General features: G+C 43.8%; 1 protein-coding gene across 1 annotated transcript; it reads left to right on the top strand.

Annotated features, from left to right (window-relative positions):
- Positions 1-515: 515 nt before the first annotated feature.
- On the top strand, positions 516-17367 carry LHPP (phospholysine phosphohistidine inorganic pyrophosphate phosphatase). The gene is made up of 5 exons (XM_062496554.1): positions 516-637; positions 12195-12382; positions 13518-13671; positions 16018-16081; positions 16986-17367. Exons 1-5 carry the CDS (start codon positions 516-518, stop codon positions 17154-17156), a joined length of 699 nt encoding a protein of 232 aa, XP_062352538.1. The 3' UTR covers positions 17157-17367.
- The last annotated feature ends 2177 nt before the right edge of the window (positions 17368-19544 follow it).

Raw genomic sequence — 19544 nt, 5'->3', positions numbered from 1 at the left:
AATGAATTTCACACTTTAGATATTATCTTTAGGGAGAGCCCAGAGGCTATTCCAGAAGCGGTGATGCAAATCAATGCTGCCAAGGCTCCTCTGCTTTCCTAAAACAAGATGCACTATAATTCCACCACAGCTCCTTATACATTCTGGGAGTCGTGCCGTGCTATTGATGGCATTAGCGACGAGAAGATATTTTGGGAGAAAACAATACTATCTGTAAAGCTGCAACACAGCTGATAGCATCTTATCCGTGATTATAGATACGATGTTATATGACGAGTCAGCGGCGTTTGTTTAATCACAGAACGGTTAGGGTTGGGAAGGGATGTTAAAAATGTCACTGCAGCGCCAGGGCAGGGGGACGGCACCCACCAGGGCAGGGCGGTGCACAGGCAGCTCGGCCGGGAAGGCTCCCGGGGCTGGGACAGCCGCAGTTCGTTCGCCGTGCCCCGGGGCGGAGCGGAGCCCGGGACTGCATTTCCCGGCAGCGCCGGGCGCGGAGCGGGGCGGGGGCGGCCATGGCGAGCTGGGGCTGGGCCCGGGCCGTGCGGGGGCTGCTGCTCGATGTCAGCGGCGTTCTCTACGACAGCGGTGCCGATGGCGGTGTCCCCATCGCCGGCTCGGCCGAGGCCGTGCGCAGGTGGGTGGGGGACCGCGGGGAGGGGAATCCGCAGGGCACGGCGTGGGTTTGGGGCTGTGCCCGTAAGGGGGTTTGACTGCGGCACCCGCCGCGCTGTGTAAATCCCCAGCAGGAAAGGGGAGATTTGGGGGTCAGCTTGGTGCTTTGGGGGTCGGCTTGGTGCTTTCGAGGATTGTTGAAGCGAAGGGGCCCCGCAGAGCCTGGGCTGATGGGGAGGCGCATCATCCCGCGTGGTTCTGCGTTGTCGGTGCGCAGCTGGCAGGAGATCTGACATTATCCCCGGTAATCGTCTTTAAAACATTGCCCACACTGTAAATTTGCTGTCAGTTTAGCTGGAACTCCTTGCAGGGAACTTGCAACCTAGAAATGGAGAATTTCTGTGCTGGGGTTAATGATTGCCCAGCTTGGAAGTGACTCAAAAGCCAAGTGTGGTTTTGGTGAGTTGCTTTTACTTTACCTTCACTTTTAGCTAGGTGATGCTGTTCAGGTAACACGAGCTAAGTAACTTTAACTTAACTAACTTTAATTGATTAGGTTGACTTTCCGGTGTGTCTGTATTTGTCCTTCTTGACCAGGAGGAGCAGGATGGGGAGAGCAGTGGCTGCAGGGACAACTTTGTTAAAAGACAGGTTTTTGATTGTGTGGTTGTGATTTTCTGGAAGAACCTTTTGGCTCTCTGTGATGTTTCATTCACCCACCGTGGAAAATCCAAATCTGTTTCACCTGGGAAATGCTGGATGGGGCTTGGAGCAACCTGGGATAGTGGAAGGTGTCCGTGTCCATTTAAGGAGACTGGAACTTGAGTCCAACCCAAACCATCCTGTGATTCTGTGCTGCTGCATGTGCCCCACTTGAAATGTTTTAAATGTCTAAATTCTGAACCTCAGTGAAACACTGACAGCACTGCAGCTTCTGTCCTCTGGGGCCACTCATCACAGACACGCTTAGGATGAGTGCATTATTGAGTAGGAAGAAGTCTTGAACTCAGTAAAATTAATCATATGAGGTTAGTTAAATACATGCCTAAATGTTGGTGGAACCACCATGGAAAGGCAGAACTGGAGAAGATGCAAATGAAGTGGTAATAACAGAATTCTGCTGTTTCCTTTTTTTTTTTCATAATTAGGTCTTTGTTCATATTTTTTTGGAACACATGTAGGATGTTATCACATGGATAACATCTCACACACAGAGGATGTTGGATAACATCTCACACACAGAGGATGTTATCACATGGATCAGAGTTCCCAGTGCTGTCAAATGGCAGTCTTTCAAGTAAGTTTAAGGCGTATTGATGAGGGTCTTGGCTGACTTTGTGGTGCTCACCTGGCTGGGTGAAGCTGCAGGTGCCAGGACAGCCAAGGTGAGAGCAGCATTCCCTGTGAATTCAGTGAAACTAGGCAGAGGGAGAAGTTGCTTCTATTGAAATCCTGTTGTTCTTTCAGGGGATTGTGCATGTGCAGTGCACAGCCTGGGACAGCCCAGATCATAACCAGGGCCTCCAGGCATGGCCAAACCAAGCATAAATAACAACAACTGCATAAACAGTGTCAGAGATCAGATCATTCCTTTGGAAACCAGGGCATATTCAATAATACCTGTGTTGTGGTTCACCAGATGCTTTTGACATTGTTTTTGCTCCTAGATTTTAAACTTCATTTTCTGTTGGGTTGCAGGTTGTTATTTAATAAACTCTGTCACTGCATCTGCTGAAACCTCCTGCATGGAGACAATGTAAACTGCAGTCTGACTTAAAGTAACATCAGAAGTGTGCTTATGAAACAACAGCAAAACTCTGGCCTTGGGCTAAACGCAGGAAATTAGGGGCTTTCTCTGGAAGTTCTGGGGATGTCTAAAAGCCCTTTATGCCTGTTAGTCACAGGAAGCCCTCAGCAGCTAATCTGACCTGTCTGCCTGCCTGGAAAGGGCTGCAGGGGTCCTTGAGGAGGGTTTGGAGATGCAATCCAGCAACGGCCTCTGGAATGCTGTGTAGGGAAAGCTGATCTCGTTTGGGCAGGATTTGGTGAGCAGTGGAGAAGCTGTGGTCACAGCTGTGGGAACTGGGAACATCAGAATGGAGAAGTGCCAGGAAGGGAAGAAAATCCCACCAAATCACTTTGTTCAGGTCATCCAGTGTAAGTGGGGAAGAATAATAATTTTCCTTGGGTAAAGTCAAGTAGCTGTATTTATCTACCTATTAGGTTAGTAATTGTTCTGGCTCACACCATTTAAACTCTTTATTGACTCATTATGCTGTTGCCAGTTGATCATCAATATTTGTGTCTGCGTCACGGTACAGCTGGGTGGTTTCAAGCAGATGGATCAAAGCTAAAAGGAGCTTTTTTTTAATTAATTCTTTTTAAAAAATCAATTAAAGAGCCATAATTGCAGATAGCAAGGAACCTTATAACTAATTCAAATTGCTGTGGTCCTCTGCTAAAGGAGCTGTCTAACATCTTTTAGTGCATATATATGTTCAACAGAAACTTTAAATACCATTTTGATAACTCAGAGTACAGATAAGGACTCTTACAACAGGACAGCTGACCTGTTCTTTTCAGACTGTCTTGCTACATCATCTCCCCCATTACAGCAATTAACTTAGTGTAACAACATACAGTACACTCCAGTAAAAATGATAAGTAAACATATTAATTTGTCATTGGTTTCGTGTGACCGGAGCTGTCCTGACCTCCTAAAACTACATTTGCTGCATTATTTCTCTCATTTTCAGGTGAATTCTGCTGGGCACTTATCTGAGTTAGAGTTTGCAAGAGCAGCAGCACAATTGCTGCCAGCAGAATTTGGCCTGGTTTCTGTCTGTGGTGGCTGCAGAAGGGTGCTTCCTTCTTGTTTGTTTGTTTTTAGCTAACAGTACAATCAGATGGAGCAGAAACTTGGCCAGAGAAGCTGATGGACACTGGAACACCCGGAGCAAGGTGACATCCAGTAATCTCCCAGTGCTGGAGAGGCCCTCATGAGCAAGACATCTGTAGTTGGTATAACCTGTGGTGAAACACGAAGTGTAACAGCTGGGAATGCTTTGTTTATTGCTGATTTACCTGCAGCCCTGATAAATCCTACCTGTGAAACATTGAAGGGTTCAGTGTGCCCTGGGAGAGGGGGTTGGTGGGCTGGAGGCTGAGAAGGTGAGCCACAGGAGTGTTTGTTGAGCAGAGCTTGTGTCCTGTGCTCAAGGGATAAAGTGAATTTGGATCCTTGTTTCTCATCCAGACTGTGGCAGCCAGGAACCCCTGTGCCAAAGGGTATTGGCACCTCTGGTTTAACCCCTGGAGCCAGGAATGTTTCTAAATTCTCAGGGACTGTGTTATCTTTAGGTGGGGATATTACAACAGTGGATGGCTAAAAGTGGCTCGATAAGATAATTTATCCCTTTAAAACTTCTAAGACGTAATGTTTCTCGATTGTTCAACTTACTGTGGCACATCTTTGTTGTTGTTTTGAAAAAGTTATGTAAACCCCACCCATCTCTTCCCAGCATGTGCAGCTCACTGGCAGATGCTTTGGAGTAGATCAGAAAGCCCGTGGACAAGATCAGAAAGGCTATCGGTGACTTAAAGGCTTCTCCTGGAGCCAGCCCTAACAGAGCCTCAGTGCCGTGCTGTTATTGTCTTAATCGATTTACACAGCATTGACACGAGGTGAGCTAGCTGCTTTTTATCTTACAAATAGCAGGGAGCTGGTCCCTTACAAGACAGAAGGTGGTTAAGCACCCATAGAAGATGCTCAGGCTGTGCCCTGGCATTTGCATTTACAGCTGTGTGCTGATAGTGTGTCCATTAGCATATCCATATGAAAAGCACACAGTAGTTGGACGTTTACAACATCCTGTTGTTGGGCTGGGATAGTGCATCTGTTAGCACAGCTTTCTACAGGGCCCTTGAAAAGGGCAGCGGAAATCTGGGGAGCAGGGAGGCTGGGGAGCAGCTGGACAGTCCTGTTAAAATAAAATACCTGGAGAGTCTAACAAGAAGAAGATTGTGAGGAGAACAAGCGGAACTGGGACTGTAAAACAATTCAGGGTGTGGGGGTTCAGGCGAGTTGGGAGCTCACAAAGAGCCTTTTGGAAGTGTGTGTGCCACGAGGAGTAGGAAATCTTTGTTGTCACAGCAGATAACGTGGCTTAGCACAGGCTGTGCAGATGTTCCGAGTTCCAAGGCTTGCTGTGCCTTAGAAAAGCAGTTGTTTCTCCTAGCAAGAGACCTTCAAGTGAAGTATGCAGACTCTTTGTGTAAATATCTGTTAATTTATTTTTGTACTTGACTCCCTTTGCACTTTCTACCCAATGAAACCCAGTGACCCAGGTGTCACTGCCCTCCTGAAGCAGCAGACACACAAAAAATGGAAGATTTTTCTGTATTGTCATGTCTGCCGCTCCCTGGCAGAGCCAGAAAGGGATCTAGGAATTGATCCTCAGTGGGTGCAGAGTTGTCTCAGCTGCACTGCAGTCTGTAACGTTAGCTGTGGTCTCAGTTTTCTGAGAGCAGTCTATGTTCCCAACCAATATTTGCTTTCCTAATCACTAGTGTTCACTATTTCTTTAAAAAGATTTGTGTTCCTGAAGTTGTGGGTGCTCACCTGCTGACTGCACAAATTGCATGAGTAAGTGCTCGAGTTTTTGGAGTTTACACATCATTAATCTTTAGGGTCTCAGAAATAGAATTCCTTCTTTACAAACAGGTGCTGTTTGTGTGCAAAGTGAGAGTTCAGCCCTGTCAAAGATAACTTGTTTTTGAATGAATTTTTAATGGAGTAATTAGCAGCTTCATAGAATAGTTTGGGTTGGAAGCAACCTTAAAGATCATGTACTCCCCTTTTTGCACAGAATAAAAGCTATTGGACTACCATTTACTATGTTATCCATAAAAACATTTTGCTTAATGCAAATATATATATCCCAGACCTGTTCATGCTATCTGAATGCCCAAAGATCTGATTTTTTTTCCTGACAGCTCTCAAAGTGGAGATTTACCAGCTATTTAAGGTCTGCCAGAGTTTACTTATTGAACCACTTGCAGTGTGGTTAAAGTCTTTTAGGTGTAATACATTAAGATGATTTGGTAATCTGCAGTCTTAAATGCATTTTGTTACTGAACTTAATGGGCCAGAGAGATTTTTCTTACATTCTGCTTTGTGCTTCCTTTCTGCAGATTCCCCTCAGAAGCACGTGTTATTTTTATTAAATACTGAATTCTAGATTTTGCTGTTGTGGCATATTGCTTTCTACAAATCTGTTGTCTTCTTTGCTGTTCGGGGAGGTGGACTGTGATTTATGGTGTTGGATAATTTGTGCAGTAATTCTGGTATCCAGCTGTATTCAATGGCCTTTGTGGAGAATTCAGGAGAAGATGGACTTTGTGTTTGTTTTAGTCTTCAACTTCCAGGATTTCTTTCTACCTCTGAAAAATTCTAAATTATCAAAATACCTGAATAAAGGCATTGGTGGGTTTTTAAAATTTCCTTTGAGCTACAATTTAGTGATTATTTTTATCAGTTTTTACTGTCAAATACTGTCTCAGTGGTATTTCCAGAGTCTTTAATTTTATAACTGTACCCTTCCTTATGTCACCCTTGCCCACCCTTAAGTAACATTGGCCTCTTCCTCTGGCTCCTTCTTGTGTGCTTATTAATCTGCTTTTATTCATGTGTAAAGGTAATGCCCTCCTATTTTTAAAATCCCTTTTGCAATCCCTCCTTTGGATTGCCTCCAAATTATCCCCTTCTATATTTAGAGAGAGGTGAGCCATCTGGGGCTGGAGAGGAAATTGTGCTCAGGAGATAGCAGATGTAGAGACGAGTTTCAGGCACAGGAATGTGAGAGGGACTGGGGCCAAAAAGTGCAGTGTGTAAGGATTTGTCAGAGCAGCCTTGCTGCAAGGAGCAGAAAGTTGGATCACCAGAGAACTCGGGCTTTAACGAGCCTGGCTGTACTCAGGGCCAATGTTGGGGCATCAGTGAAGGGAAATACCAGGAGGTAAGGGGACAAAAGTGGCATCAGAGACGTGACAGCAAGATGGAAACAGTTTGGATGTGGTGTGATGGCAGAAATCAGAGGAACGGAAAGTTTTGGGCACTGGTGTAGAGAAGGAAAATCCTGGAGTTTTATCCACACTCCTCGGATTCCATTGCACCCACCAGGTTAAAAGAAACACGGGGAAATTCAGTGTTTCCATGGAATTAGGAGAGGTTTTTACTGTATAAGGATGAGCAAAGGCACTTATGGCCTCCATCAGGCTTCTGAAATAATGACTTTGCCTGTTGTTATTGCAGAGGCTGAAATCACTCCTGAATGGCAGAAATACGGATTTGCAGAGAAAATACGGCACATTTTTGCCAAAAATACACTTTTTAAGCAGAGCAAATGTGCTTTCCTCCCACCAGGCATTTCCACAGCTGGACCCCAGAAGGGATTATTGCTCGGAACCAGAAAACCATTTTGGATCCTCAAGTGTGTGTGGTGCTCAGGGAAGTTCTGGGAAAAACCTGCAAGATCAGGAGAGGTTTTACCTGGAGCACCAGCACCCTGGCCCTTGCAGAGGGCATTAACACGAGACCTGCCCAGGTGGGAGGATGGTGTTGCTGCACAAATCCTGCTTTTACTTTGTGGTTTGGTTGCAGGTGCTGTTGATTCTCTGTGTTTCAGACAAGGTGTCAGAGTGCTGAGAGGTTTACCCTGAAACACACTCATATTTGTCCACTGATGCAAAAGAGTCAGATAGCAAAAGTGCTCAGCATTTTTAATTAAAAAAAAAAAAAACAAAACCAAAAGGATGCTGAGAAACCAAAAGCAGGATGAAAAGCCAGTTCTGGAAATCTCATGTAGCACATTTCCAAACCCCTTTAAAATTCATGTTGGACAGTCTCCAAGCTCATGTTCGTTGCCTCTTCCTGGGTTTTGCTTTCTGCCTCACTGCCCATTTGCACAGGACCTCTGCCTGTGGGCTGGACTTTCCCCCAGTTCCTTAGGAAAAACCTTCACTGCAAAAGACAGTGGGGAAAGATGGGAAGTCTGAAGTTTAGCCTTATACCATTTCCTTAGTTGCTTCAGCCATGTGCAGGATAATGTGAATTTAAGTCTGATGATTCCCAGTCTGGATTCCAGGACCATTGCTTTTCCTACGGGTGTCACAACCTTTACATCATCTGAAAGAACAGGTTTTGTGTTTTATGTGCCCAAGGGCTGCCCATAAAGGTTGGCAAGGGCAGTTGGCTGAGTCTGCACAAGGTCAGTGAGGATGTCCAATAATTGTCCTAACACTTTACCTGTTATGGAACAATAATGAGAGTTTTTTCATTATTTTCGGGTGAGTGAGCCTGGCAGATGCTGACAGCCAGCAGATGTGTAAAGTTCGAGGTGATTTGTAAGGGACCAGCTCATCTGACGCATGGTAATTGCATTGTGGGACATTGTCACTCAGCCCCGTGTCCTGCTCCAGCAGAACGAGGTAAAGGTCAGTTCAAAGAGCTGCTGAGGAATCAGGGGCAGCTCAGGGCTGAAATTAAACCCCTCACTTGCTCTTCTCCCCTGGGCAGGTGCTCACAGTGTGCCTGGAGCTGAGTAGATGCCCCAGGTGTAGATTTAGGGAACATTTGGGTGACCAAGTGGTTGTTTGGATCTGGAGTAGGATAAAATCCTCCCTTTCTAAGGCTGATGTGGTAGCTCAGTGCTCATCTGTCCACCTTTAATTTGCTGTTGGAAGGTTTTTTTTTGTGTGTCCTTTCAGTGCCTGTGTGCTGTGGCAGCTCCCTGGCAGAGCAGGCAGTGGCAGCACACCCAGTGTGACACACAGCTGGAGGGGACAGTGGTCTTTCCATCTGCTCCCTGCTGTCATCTCTGTTCTGCCATCCCCTCCAAGAAGGGCTCTGACAAGTTTCTTTTGCCACTTGAGCTGAGTTTGGCATTTGTCACATGTTGAAAGGTCTGGAGCTGCTCTGCCTCACTCAGGTGAAGCTCCTCCGTTCCTGCTCTTGGGCATTAGGAGTGGTGTGAGCAGTGATGTTGGAAATTGAGTGGATTTATTTGATGCTGAGCCTGCTGCTGGCCCCAAACAAGGAGGGAGAGGCTCCCTGGGATCAGAGGCAGCATTGGGATGACCACAGCTCCCTGGCCCATGCTGGGTCTCTGCAGCATGGAGAGCAGTGCTGCCTGTCCTTGTGCTCTAATCAGGATCGGTTTTCCTGGTGCTTACGGAGTTTCAGTGGGATCCTTTCCACAGCCACGATGTGTGGAAGTCAGCTGAAGGCCTGATTGACTGGGTTTCCTGGGTGTGCCTGTGCTTCTGTAATGGACCTGCTGATAAATCTGTAATACACTGGAGATCTCGATAAAACCCGTGTCATGTACTTCATCTCCTGCTGCCTCATTCTTCTGCAATTGCAGGTACCTAATCCCTCACTCTTTATCTTATAAGACGTCACATTATAAATCTTTTTCTTTATTCTTCTCCCGACATCCCCACGCTTGCCAGCAGTGGAAATTGCTGTTCCTTGCCTTGATTTGCTGGGAGTGTGAGCAGTGAGTCAGTTCAGTGGCTCGAGGTTTCCCTTGAGGCTTTGCAGCCCTGGAGACTCACTGAGCAAAGCATCACACCTGTGAGACACACACCCTCAAGCCACTTCTTTTGGTCTCTTCACGTGCAAAACCTGCCAGACCAGGAAAACTGTAGGAGAGTTTTGCTGTAAACATGATTTGAGCCAGGTTTCTTCTCATGCAGAGCTGCTGGTAAAAGCTCTCCCTCATTACTGAAGCTCTGAGTTAACAGTTGTTTGCTGGCCTGCAGGCTTTGCTCCCCACCCCTGTGCCGAGCATCCAGGGATGGCTTCGTCCCTGTGTGTATGTGTGATACTGAAACAGGTGAGTTTGACTGTTCTGTGCAGGATTTGGCAGAGTTTACAGGGATCTTGTCACAGATGCTAATTGGGAAGGAAAAGGTGACTGTTCATTGGAAAGGTATTTTTGCAGAAATAAGTATTTTCTGGAGTTTTGTGGATTTCTGTTTCATTTAGTGCTCCAGGATATGTTTAAAAGCCCTTTTCATGTGTCACCAGAAGACTCCCATTTTTTGTCCAGCTTGGCCTAACACTTTGTAGACCTGATCCTAAGCATGTCCTTATGAGCATGAGCTCGTTTGTTGGGGTGGTAATTGCTGGTGACCACAAAGGCATGAAGCAGTCTGGGATGTGTCCAGACTCCTCCTGCTTTTCTCAGTCCTTTCAGAAGTGTCACTCTGCTTTTCATCCAAAATGCTGAGAAAGAAGTGAAGTTTGTAGTACAGGAAAACTCAGTCTGTGCTTTTGCCAAGCTGACCTGTGAGGGAGCTCTTTGTCTGTTCAGGTCTTGTTGGTTTTGTGCCTGGATTCATTATGTTGACCTCTAGGAAGAGAAGAAGCAGATTTTAATTCAACAAATGTCTGCTTCCAGGCAGTTGTGAATCATGGGCTTTTTTTTTTTCCTTAGGAGTGTGCAGGGAGTCTTTGCATTTAGAATATTTTTTTTTTTAACCATGGCACACTCTATTAAAGTTTGTTGTGTATCCAAATTACACTGCTTTGCTTTTTAACTCCAGCTGAAACTGTGTCTTGAATAACAGATGTGGAATATTGTCATCCCACTGTCACACCAATTGTTCATTGTTCTGAGAAGGTCACATCATAATTCATTAACAGTAATTATTCCCTGGGTACACCCTGCACTTCTTCACTCAATTGCTTCATTAACTTGAGAGTGAATCTCGCATTCAGTGCTCCAATCAATGAAGATATATTTATAATGTACAAGTGGATGCTATTAGTTACAATATATTAACTGCCTAATTTAAAAGAGAAAAGCTATCTTTATGAAGGGCAATTAACCACTAAGTGTAATTGATAATTCACATATCTATGATTAGGAAAGACAAATAATAAGAAAGAAATTAATCACCAGCATTATTAAAAAAGACATTGGCATGCAGTTTTGATGAGCAGAAGGAGCTCTCTGGGTCAGGACCAGATTTCCAAGAATCCTTTGCTGGAAACTTCATCATCAGATCTGTTCTCTAGAGGTGGCTTTGATGTTTGCACCAACCAATTGAGATCATCTTCCCTACAAAATGGACCCAGCATGTTTTTTGTCTTGAGAATCAGTGCAGGGACTTCATTAATAGAAAAGTCCTTTTTCATTTTAATACAAAGAAGGGTCATAGTCTTTTTATAAGAGTTTATAAGCCTGGTTCCGGACTTAGCTAAGTATCTGAATCTGCATGTGCTCAGGTTCTCAAAGATAATTATGCACAAATTCATATGAAAACTGACAAAAAGTAGGTATTTTCATGTATTAGAGGAGCTGAGTTAGAGTCCCTTAGGCAAATGTTTATTTTTTTAATTAACTGTGGTACATTTTCAGTGCTTCTGATTTTCTGTGGCCACTTTGAAATCCATTGGGTATCCAAACTGCTGGCAACTCATCCTCAGGGAAGTTTTTTTTGGAGGGACATCCACAGCAGGTCACCAACTTGGGAAACAAAGGGGATTTACAGAATCACAGAAGGGTTTGGGCTGGAGGAGACCTTAAAGATCATGCCATTCCACCCCCTGTCATGGGCCACCTTCCACCATCCCAGGCTGCTCCAACCTGGCCTTGGGCACTTCCAGGGATGGGGCAACAACACAATTTTTGCAGAATGCCAATCCACAGGAGCCACGTCCTTGGCTCTGGACAGTCGTGGCTGTGTTTCCCCCCCCCTCTCCCCCCCCCCCCCCCCCGAGAAGCCATTTACCTGTAAACATTTATTAATGAATCAGTTAAAGTGCCAGATTTTTCAGGATTATCCACCAAGTAACATCACAGGTATTTTATGAGAGATTTAACAATAAATCTGACTGGATCCACCTCAATGTTGATAATACATCACCTGGCAGCTACAGTGCCCAGTCAGGATTTCTGGTGCTGGTCACAGCAAAGAATCCTGCTCCTGTTTTGGAATATCATCTTCACATCTCCAGTCTCATTTCCTTCATCCACTTAACCCTGGGGTCCGAGCCCCTGGCTGCCACTGCCGTTCCCAGATAGGGAATTCCACAAGGAGCAGCCTCTCCTGGCATCTCAGGCAGGCTTCAGCCACAAAGTACCAAGATGCAAGCAGTGCCTGGAGTTCAGGCCATCAGCTCTTAGGGTGATTTCAGCTCCCAGTGATTTCAGCTGGGCTTGCAAGGTACCTTCTCATCAGAGAAGTGAGACCGGGAGCGCTGTGTAGAGGTTCCGCAGCGTTCTTTATTGTCTTTGCAAAGGGGAGTCCAGGGACAGCAGCATTCCACTGAACTGGGTAAAAGTAGGGATTTTTATAGGGGAAAATATGGCTTGACAGAATGACCAATGGTTTGGGGTTAAGGAAATAGGACCAATAGTGTTACAAAGAGATAAAGCGGGGTCCGAAGAGAGGGGAAGGGTCTCTTATCCTGGTCACTGCGACTAAACAATCCTTATCTAGGGGATAGCTCTCCATGGAGGCCTCGTGAGGGATCCTGATCCCTCAACTCTGCTGCCTTCCCTCCACAGGATCAAAGCCTCTGGGCTGAAGCTGCAGCTCTGCACCAACGAAACCCAAGCGCCCCGGGAGGATTTTGTGAGGAAGCTGAGGGCCATGGGCTTCGACATCTCGGTGGCCGAAGTGACGGCGCCGGCGCCGGCCGCCTGTCGCCTCCTGAAGGAACGCGGCCTGAGGCCACACCTGCTGGTGCACCATGGTGGGACAGCTCTGGGGACACGGGGAGGGAAGGGAAGGGAAACGCTCGTTTTCCTCTTCTAGGACGCAGTAGCAATACCACTTAACTAGTGGCTATCTTATTTTCTCCTCTTTATTCACTCGGAGATGGGATTGAGGCATAAGAGATGGGATTTTCATGTTTTGACTCGGTTGTTTATTAGTTTTTATCTAAAGTACAGTGAGTTCTACAGCATTTCTAGCCAACAAGCTGTATTTGTTCTGGTTTAGGGCAAATTTGGGAAAAAACATTTGAATGATTTAATATTTACGGATTTAAGTAGTTTTTCTCTCAGCTGGTTTGGGGAAATATTTTCTCAGAGTGAAGTGGAAAAAAGCCTGTTTATTTAACAGGCAAAGTACTTTACAGCACAAAATGAATGATACTGAGCAACAAAGGCCCCCCCCCCCACTTCAGTCCTGGAACCAGTTTTAAAGCGCAGAACTCGATATTCAATATTAACAGAACAGATGATTGGGGATGTAAGCATCATAAAATCACCCCAAGACACAAGCTAAAAGTGAGAAAGTAGAGCTGTATCTTGCTTGCTACAATGTCTTTTAGGGCCTAACCATCCAATTAAAAGCTAGCATCTATATTATTTATCCTTTTGGCCCAATGACCGAACACCTGTGACCTGCACTGCAGGATTTTCTGTCCAACCAAAAACTACAACCTAAAATCAAGAAGAAGAAACAAGAAGGAAGAAGAACCAATGCCCCAGAACGTCCATCTTGTCCCATACTTATTACTATATCCTAAAACCCCAAATTCCAAACCCTTCACCATGTGATATTACACACCTCTATTCACACTACACACCAGTGATCCCAACTCCATCACTCAAATTTGGAAACCTTCTCCAGTGCCTCAAGTCAAAAGCATTGCTCTTTTGAGGGTCAGTGCCAGAAATCACAGGAAGTTCAGATCTCCCAGGCTTCAGGGTTCCAACAAATAGGTGTTTGAAGAGCACTTGATTCAGGCTTAGATGGATTTATTTTTTCACATATTGGCATGAGTGAAGGGAAGCACAGATCTGGGGAAATGCTGTTGCTCTCACAGGATCTGAAATGGTGAGGGATTTGTGATTTTTATGGTTTTCTCCCTCCTCCTGTAGATCTTGTCCCTGAATTTGCTGAGGTCGATAAGATAAACCCAAATTGTGTGGTTCTTGGAGATGCAGCAGAAAACTTCACCTATGCAAACCTTAACGAGGCTTTTCGACTTCTGATTGGGATGGAGAAGCCTGTTTTGATCTCCCTTGGAAAAGGGTGAGTCCAGCTCCATTTTTCCCTCAAATCTCTGTATTTTTAAAACATTATCTTTAATAGAGGTCAGAAATCAGCGTGGACACTCCTGGTACCAGCTTTTCAGTTTTTAATCTGTGTGCCTGGGCTCAGAGCCTGATCTGATCAGGTGCATGTCAATGAAGAGGACTTCTGATGCTTTAAGAGAGCCTCAAAAACCTCATGGAAATCATGGAGAGTTTGGATTTTGATGTGTGTGACCCCCAAGTGAGTGAGTATTTAGTATCTCAGAGGTGAGAACTGCTGGTTTAACTGCTGCCTGTAAGCACGTGTTCCTCTCTGAGCTGAATATAAATGATTTTTCATAGTCAAACCCAAAATTTCCGCAGGCCATGCTTGGATAAAGAGCTGTTGGTGCAGGTTTCTGGTGCAGTTGGATGCTTTTGGTACTTTTGAAGTGGTGGATCAATTGTTGTGGTAGTTTTAATGTCAGACAGCATTTTTAATTATTCTCTACCCATTAAAGGTAAATTTTGACCTCCAGCTTTTGCACACAGGAAGAAATCCAGTCAGGGAGTTTGAATGTTTTCCTGAAAATGATTAGTTCAGATGTATTCTGAGATTTTAAACCGGACATTCTTAATTCCTGTGATGAATAATGACAAATCCCAACTGCTTCCAAGGAGTTATTTTTGTCTGTTGTGTGATGCATGGGTTTGAAAGAGACTCTGCATGTTTATCTTGGGGAAAGTGTAGTGACAACTTTGCTCAGTGGTTCAATAGACTGTAATGGGCATAAAAACCCTTCTTAGTTTGTGGGTTATTGATCCAGCTGGGGAGAACTTAGCAGTAGGAAGGAGCGGTTAAATTCATTGTGTTGTCTTACCTGACATTCATGCTCTAATCCTCCAACGGGGGTGAAAAATCCTTCCTGTTTCTCAGAAGGATAAGGAGAAAATGTTGAGCCAACAGGAGAATGGCTAATGTACATAAAATAATCAAATTTTGTGTTATGTAATGCTATATTTAAAAATTAAATATGGAATCAACCTTTGCTCAGGAACTGTAGTGCCATCAGTGCAAAAATGCTTTGTACCCTGTGCATGTAAAAGTATTGATTTGGTCGTTCATTGATACAAACAGCTCTTTTTTGTTACTTCTTTGAAATATTACTTTTTGTTTAAAAATAAATATTTTGGGATATTCAGAGCTCAGCTTTGACCAAGAGCATATTGTTTTTTAATGGCTGATCATTGAGGTAACATGGATACAAGTTCTCTGGTGAGTTCTCTGACTCAGAGGAGGAGGATTATAAATTATGAGAACTGTTCTCCTGACTGGAGAAGCATTGTTGATGCAAAGGGCCATATACAAAACCCAGCTTCATTTTTAACCTTTAAGCAGAACCAGCACAGCTGGGTGGACCTTAGCAAGGTGCCTGCCTTGGGCCAGCAGGTTGGTTTTGGTAGAAGTTTTAGCTCATTCCATAGAAAACAAAAGTGTCAGAGTCACTGAAGCAGAATGCCCTGCTCCTGGAAATGGTGTGATTTACATTTAGCATCTGTTTTGGACTGAGAGTGGGAATTGGCTTTGTAATTTCTTCTGTCATGCCACTGTCAGAAAATTAAGGTGTTTACGCCAGACTATAGAAGGTTAATGGCTGTTCTAGCAAAGGTCAAGTGGTCATTTTAAAGGAAGGCTATGCTGAATAATCGAAAATGGCAGAAGGATAAGGCATAAAATCTTAGCTGACTGCTCATCCTACCTTTTTCCCTGTCCTATAGAAACCTGTCTTTGCTCTGCCCAGAGCTTGGAAGACCTGCGTGAATGTGAATTGCTGTTCCAGAAAAACTCTCTAAAGACACCTTCTAATTCCATGAGCTTCATGGCAATTTTTAGAAGGTCCACAATTCACCTTGGAGGGCTTTCTTAGTCCTGATAAACATGGTTTCCTCGTGTGGGAGGCTGAGACAGCAGTGATGGTCCTGTCTGGGGTCTCCTTGCAGACACACTGAGGAGAGGTCACAGCTACTGGTTGGTGCCAGCCCTGACCTTTACCTGCCAGGGGGTCTCTGTCACTGTGCAGTGGTACACAGCCCAGTCCATGCTGTTCTGAGCACACTGAAATACCTTTGAACCAGTGAAGTTGTTCCCAGATGGGCACCTGGGATCCTTTCCCTGAGCATCATCCCGAGCCTGTCCTTTCCTTAACTCCTAGTGCTAAACCAAGGCCTGGGATTTTCTGATTACTCGACTTTTTATGCAGCCATATGGACATCTATAAAGGCCCAGAAATAATAAAATATGGTTTCTTTGTCTTTAACTGCCAGCGTTTTCATTTCATGGGAACTTTATCACTTTCATTTCCAGACGCTACTATAAAGAAACTGATGGTCTGAAACTTGATGTTGGAGCATATATGAAGGCATTAGAGGTATTTTATAGCTGGAATTATGCTTACTCGCCCTGTGCACCTTGTTAAAAGAGTAACTGGGATAAATATGGGTCATCTTCTGTAATTACTCACCTTGGTGGAGGGAGTTTCCACATATTGAAACTTATTTGCTGCATTCTAAAGATGGGCGGATTCATTTCTTTTCTGCTTTTGTTAGTTTCTTTGGTTTAAATTTGTTTTACTTGAACTGTGAACTTTTTCTGTTGTGGTACCTTTATTGCAAGTGAGGCTCTAGAAAGGAGGAGTCAGACAAGAAAAAAGCAGAATATTGTGTGCAAGATATCCAGGAAAACCTGAAGGTCCATGTTATCTGTTAGCCTTTCATTTATCTAGGAACAAGCAAGAAACAATTTTTTTCTCAGCATAGCACTGATATTTAGTTGCAGGAAAATGTAACTTCTAAAATCTGTTTTTTCAAATGTAACTTTTCAAAACCCAGATTTGAAAGTCATTTTTTCACATTAAAATTAAAATTATTAGTCTTGTAGTCATTAAAATTATGCCAGGTGGTTGAAGAAGTCCTCTATATCTTTTAAGGCCCTCCAGTACTTTTGATAGTTTTATATAAAGGATATTTGTTATTTCTCTAAGAGTGATGCTCCTAACAGAATGAGCAGTACTGGAACTAAGTTTGAAGATGACTCAGTAATGGAGAATGTGAAAGATTTGTACCTTGAGGTGTTTCAAGAGCATTTTCTCTCTTGCCAGAGAACTTTAGACACTTCTGTTATCTAAATTCTCTGATATTCACCTATACCTGCTAATCCATTGTGTTATTTAAGGGCAAAAATCAATAATCACAGAGGTTTTATAACTGGAGTTACGGAGTTGAACAAATCCTTTTCCAATCAGTATTTTTTGTGTTTTTCTTTTTTTCCCCCAGTATGCTTGTGATGTCCAGGCTGAGGTGGTGGGGAAACCAGCAAAAAGTTTTTTTGAGTCAGCCCTGGCAGAACTGGGGGTTCCACCAGAGCAGGTAAGGTTGAGCTGCCATGACTACAGGCTGTGCCATACATTTGTGCCCACTGGTGCTTTTTTCTCTGCTCTCCTATAACTTTGAAAAGTTACAAAAGAAGCTGAAGGACAATGTGACCAGGACTCAGTGCCTGGAAGAGGCAAAAGTGCCCTAATGCCTGGCAGTCTTCTTGGAGACTGGTGACTGCAGGGGGGTGGAATTAATCCCAAAATGTCATTTATTTCCTGTGTTGTCACACTACCTTTTTTTTTTTAATAAAAGAGGAAGGCAGAAGTAAAATATTTTATAATTTTGGTGAATAGGGAGCACTGACTGACCCCAAAATCTCCTCCTGTGTTTCTGGCTTTCCAGAAACATGCTTGAATGTGTTGTGCTTCCTCTGTACAGCCCATTTTCTTCCCCCTCACTGTAGTTGCTCCCAACTCCTCTTTATTGATTTGTTGTTCTGTCACGCAAGACATAAGGATGAGTATGAGAAGCCTCACAAACAGCAGTGAATTACAACACAATAATTCCATCTGGGGGGATTTGGGTGACATTATAAACAACAGGAGTGAAGTTTGGGGTGGCTTGTAGGTCCCTGGAGCCTGGAGATGAAATTATGGCTCTGTAATTCAATGTGTGCTTGGGTTTTGCTTTATTATAGTGTGGGGAGATGGAAAAGACCTAGTGGGCCATCTAATCCATCTCCTTCCCCATGCAGGAATGTTCCCTGCTCCACAGTTATTAATGTTTTGTCCACAGTAGTTTTCAGAAAGCCAAACAACTGTCAGTACCCTGGGGATGGTGTTCAGCCCAGTGGGTCTTGTGAGAAGGCAGCTTTTCCTGAGATTTATCAGGATATTTCCCTTCTAAACTGCATCCCCTTATTTCTAGTTTTCCTCTAGTTAACTACCAAAATAACTGCTTGCCATCCTGGATATTTTTCCATCCAATTATCTTTAGACTTGTTACCATTGCAGGAGTTGGTGTTGTTTTATTAAAACTGTGTGGTTTAATTCTACTGCTTCCCTCCATTCAGTCCCCCTCCTTTTTTCTGTACCCCCTTCAGTCTGTCCATATCTTCCCAAGAATAAGATATCCCAGTTTGGACTATTCCTGGACTATCCCAGGTGCAGAACTCCTGTCTCTAAATCCTTGCCCCAGGGAACAAATCTGGTGTAATGCATCACCAGGCTGGCAAAAATGGTCCCATAGGGTGATCTTAGTGAGTGGTTCCCATCAGCTTCAGGAGTATTTGTTTTGGGTACAGAAGAGCAGGAATGGTCCCCAGCAGAGAGTATTTACTCATTCTCTGCTGTTTGCCAGGTCTGCTACTCGTGCCTAACTTTATATTTTTTCAGGGTTTTGGCTTTTTTTGTCTTATAGTTTCTAATGTTAAATACATCAGTCTGTTGTAGTGATATGTCTAGTTTGTCAGTATAATATTTTTTTTTTAGAGAGTCTGGAGATGGAGTGTGTGCCTAACCAAGGAGGAGTGCAGCAGACACCACTGGATAATGGCACCAGTCACTCCATGCTTTCCACTGTGGAAAAAGTCATCCACACTGCTGGAGTTAAAGCCTGGATCATGATTCACACATGTGTAGGAGGGAAAAATTCCAAACAAGGAAACTGCCTTAATTCTGACATCTTTTCCTGACTTTTGAGTGCTCAACCTTGTGACTTTAGTGTACTTTTGGAGAAGGATTTGCAGGTTGGTTTAGTTCGTGGTACACAGTAATAAAACCTCATTATTTTCAGTTTAAAACCTCAGTATACTCACTTCAGTAAGTTCCTGTAATGCACGGCATTACACTTTAATCTGTAGTGACATGACAGGGGCTGGTTTTACCTGCCTTTGCTTTTACAAAATGTTTATTCCAATAATTTATTCCACCTGTGGAATGCATTTAATCCATACCATTGTTAAACCATTTTAGATGAGCTGTGCTTTTGAAATCATATGACAATTTTCTTTCACTTGGCTTTTAATGAAAAATACCTTTTTAATAAAGCTGTCTTACCACAGTAATTTGAGACAGTGGCAATTCTGAAATTCCTCAAGCTGCTTTAATCAATAAAGTTATCACCGGTCGTTTCCCTTGATAACTGCTTCTTACTGAGACCCTGACTTTGCCTTCTGCTGCTGAGATGTTTTCAGCCTGCACTTAGAATAAGAGGAGCTCCCTAAAGTCCAATTTTCATTTTAACCTTTCCTCAATGGCCTAGAAATAACAGATTGCCAGTATTACTTTAATAGATTGGAAATTTAAACCTCTTAGAGGTAACCAGACCTATCTTACAATTCAGTACTATGACAAAGAATAACACATCTTAAAGGTTACTGAAATGCCTAATTCATGTGCTTTAAGGCAGCTGTAACAGTGGATGATTTTTACAGCTTTACAATAAAACCTAAATAATGTTAAGGTTCTGGTAGTTTTATATAATCATAAAAAGTTCTCTCTGTAGCAAATTATCCTG

This window comes from Cinclus cinclus, chromosome 7 (genome assembly GCF_963662255.1).
Source record: "Cinclus cinclus chromosome 7, bCinCin1.1, whole genome shotgun sequence".
NCBI classification, from domain to species: domain Eukaryota; kingdom Metazoa; phylum Chordata; class Aves; order Passeriformes; family Cinclidae; genus Cinclus; species Cinclus cinclus.
This window is presented reverse-complemented; position numbering and strand designations above follow the sequence as displayed.

Excerpts from the sequence above, each read along its gene's own strand:
- LHPP (XM_062496554.1), top strand. The coding sequence starts at position 516 with ATGGCGAGCTGGGGCTGGGCCCGGGCCGTGCGGGGGCTGCTGCTCGAT. Across the intron at positions 638-12,194 it reads TCGGCCGAGGCCGTGCGCAG|GATCAAAGCCTCTGGGCTGA; the intron begins GTGGGTGGGGGA and ends TTCCCTCCACAG. Across the intron at positions 13,672-16,017 it reads TTGATCTCCCTTGGAAAAGG|ACGCTACTATAAAGAAACTG; the intron begins GTGAGTCCAGCT and ends TTTCATTTCCAG.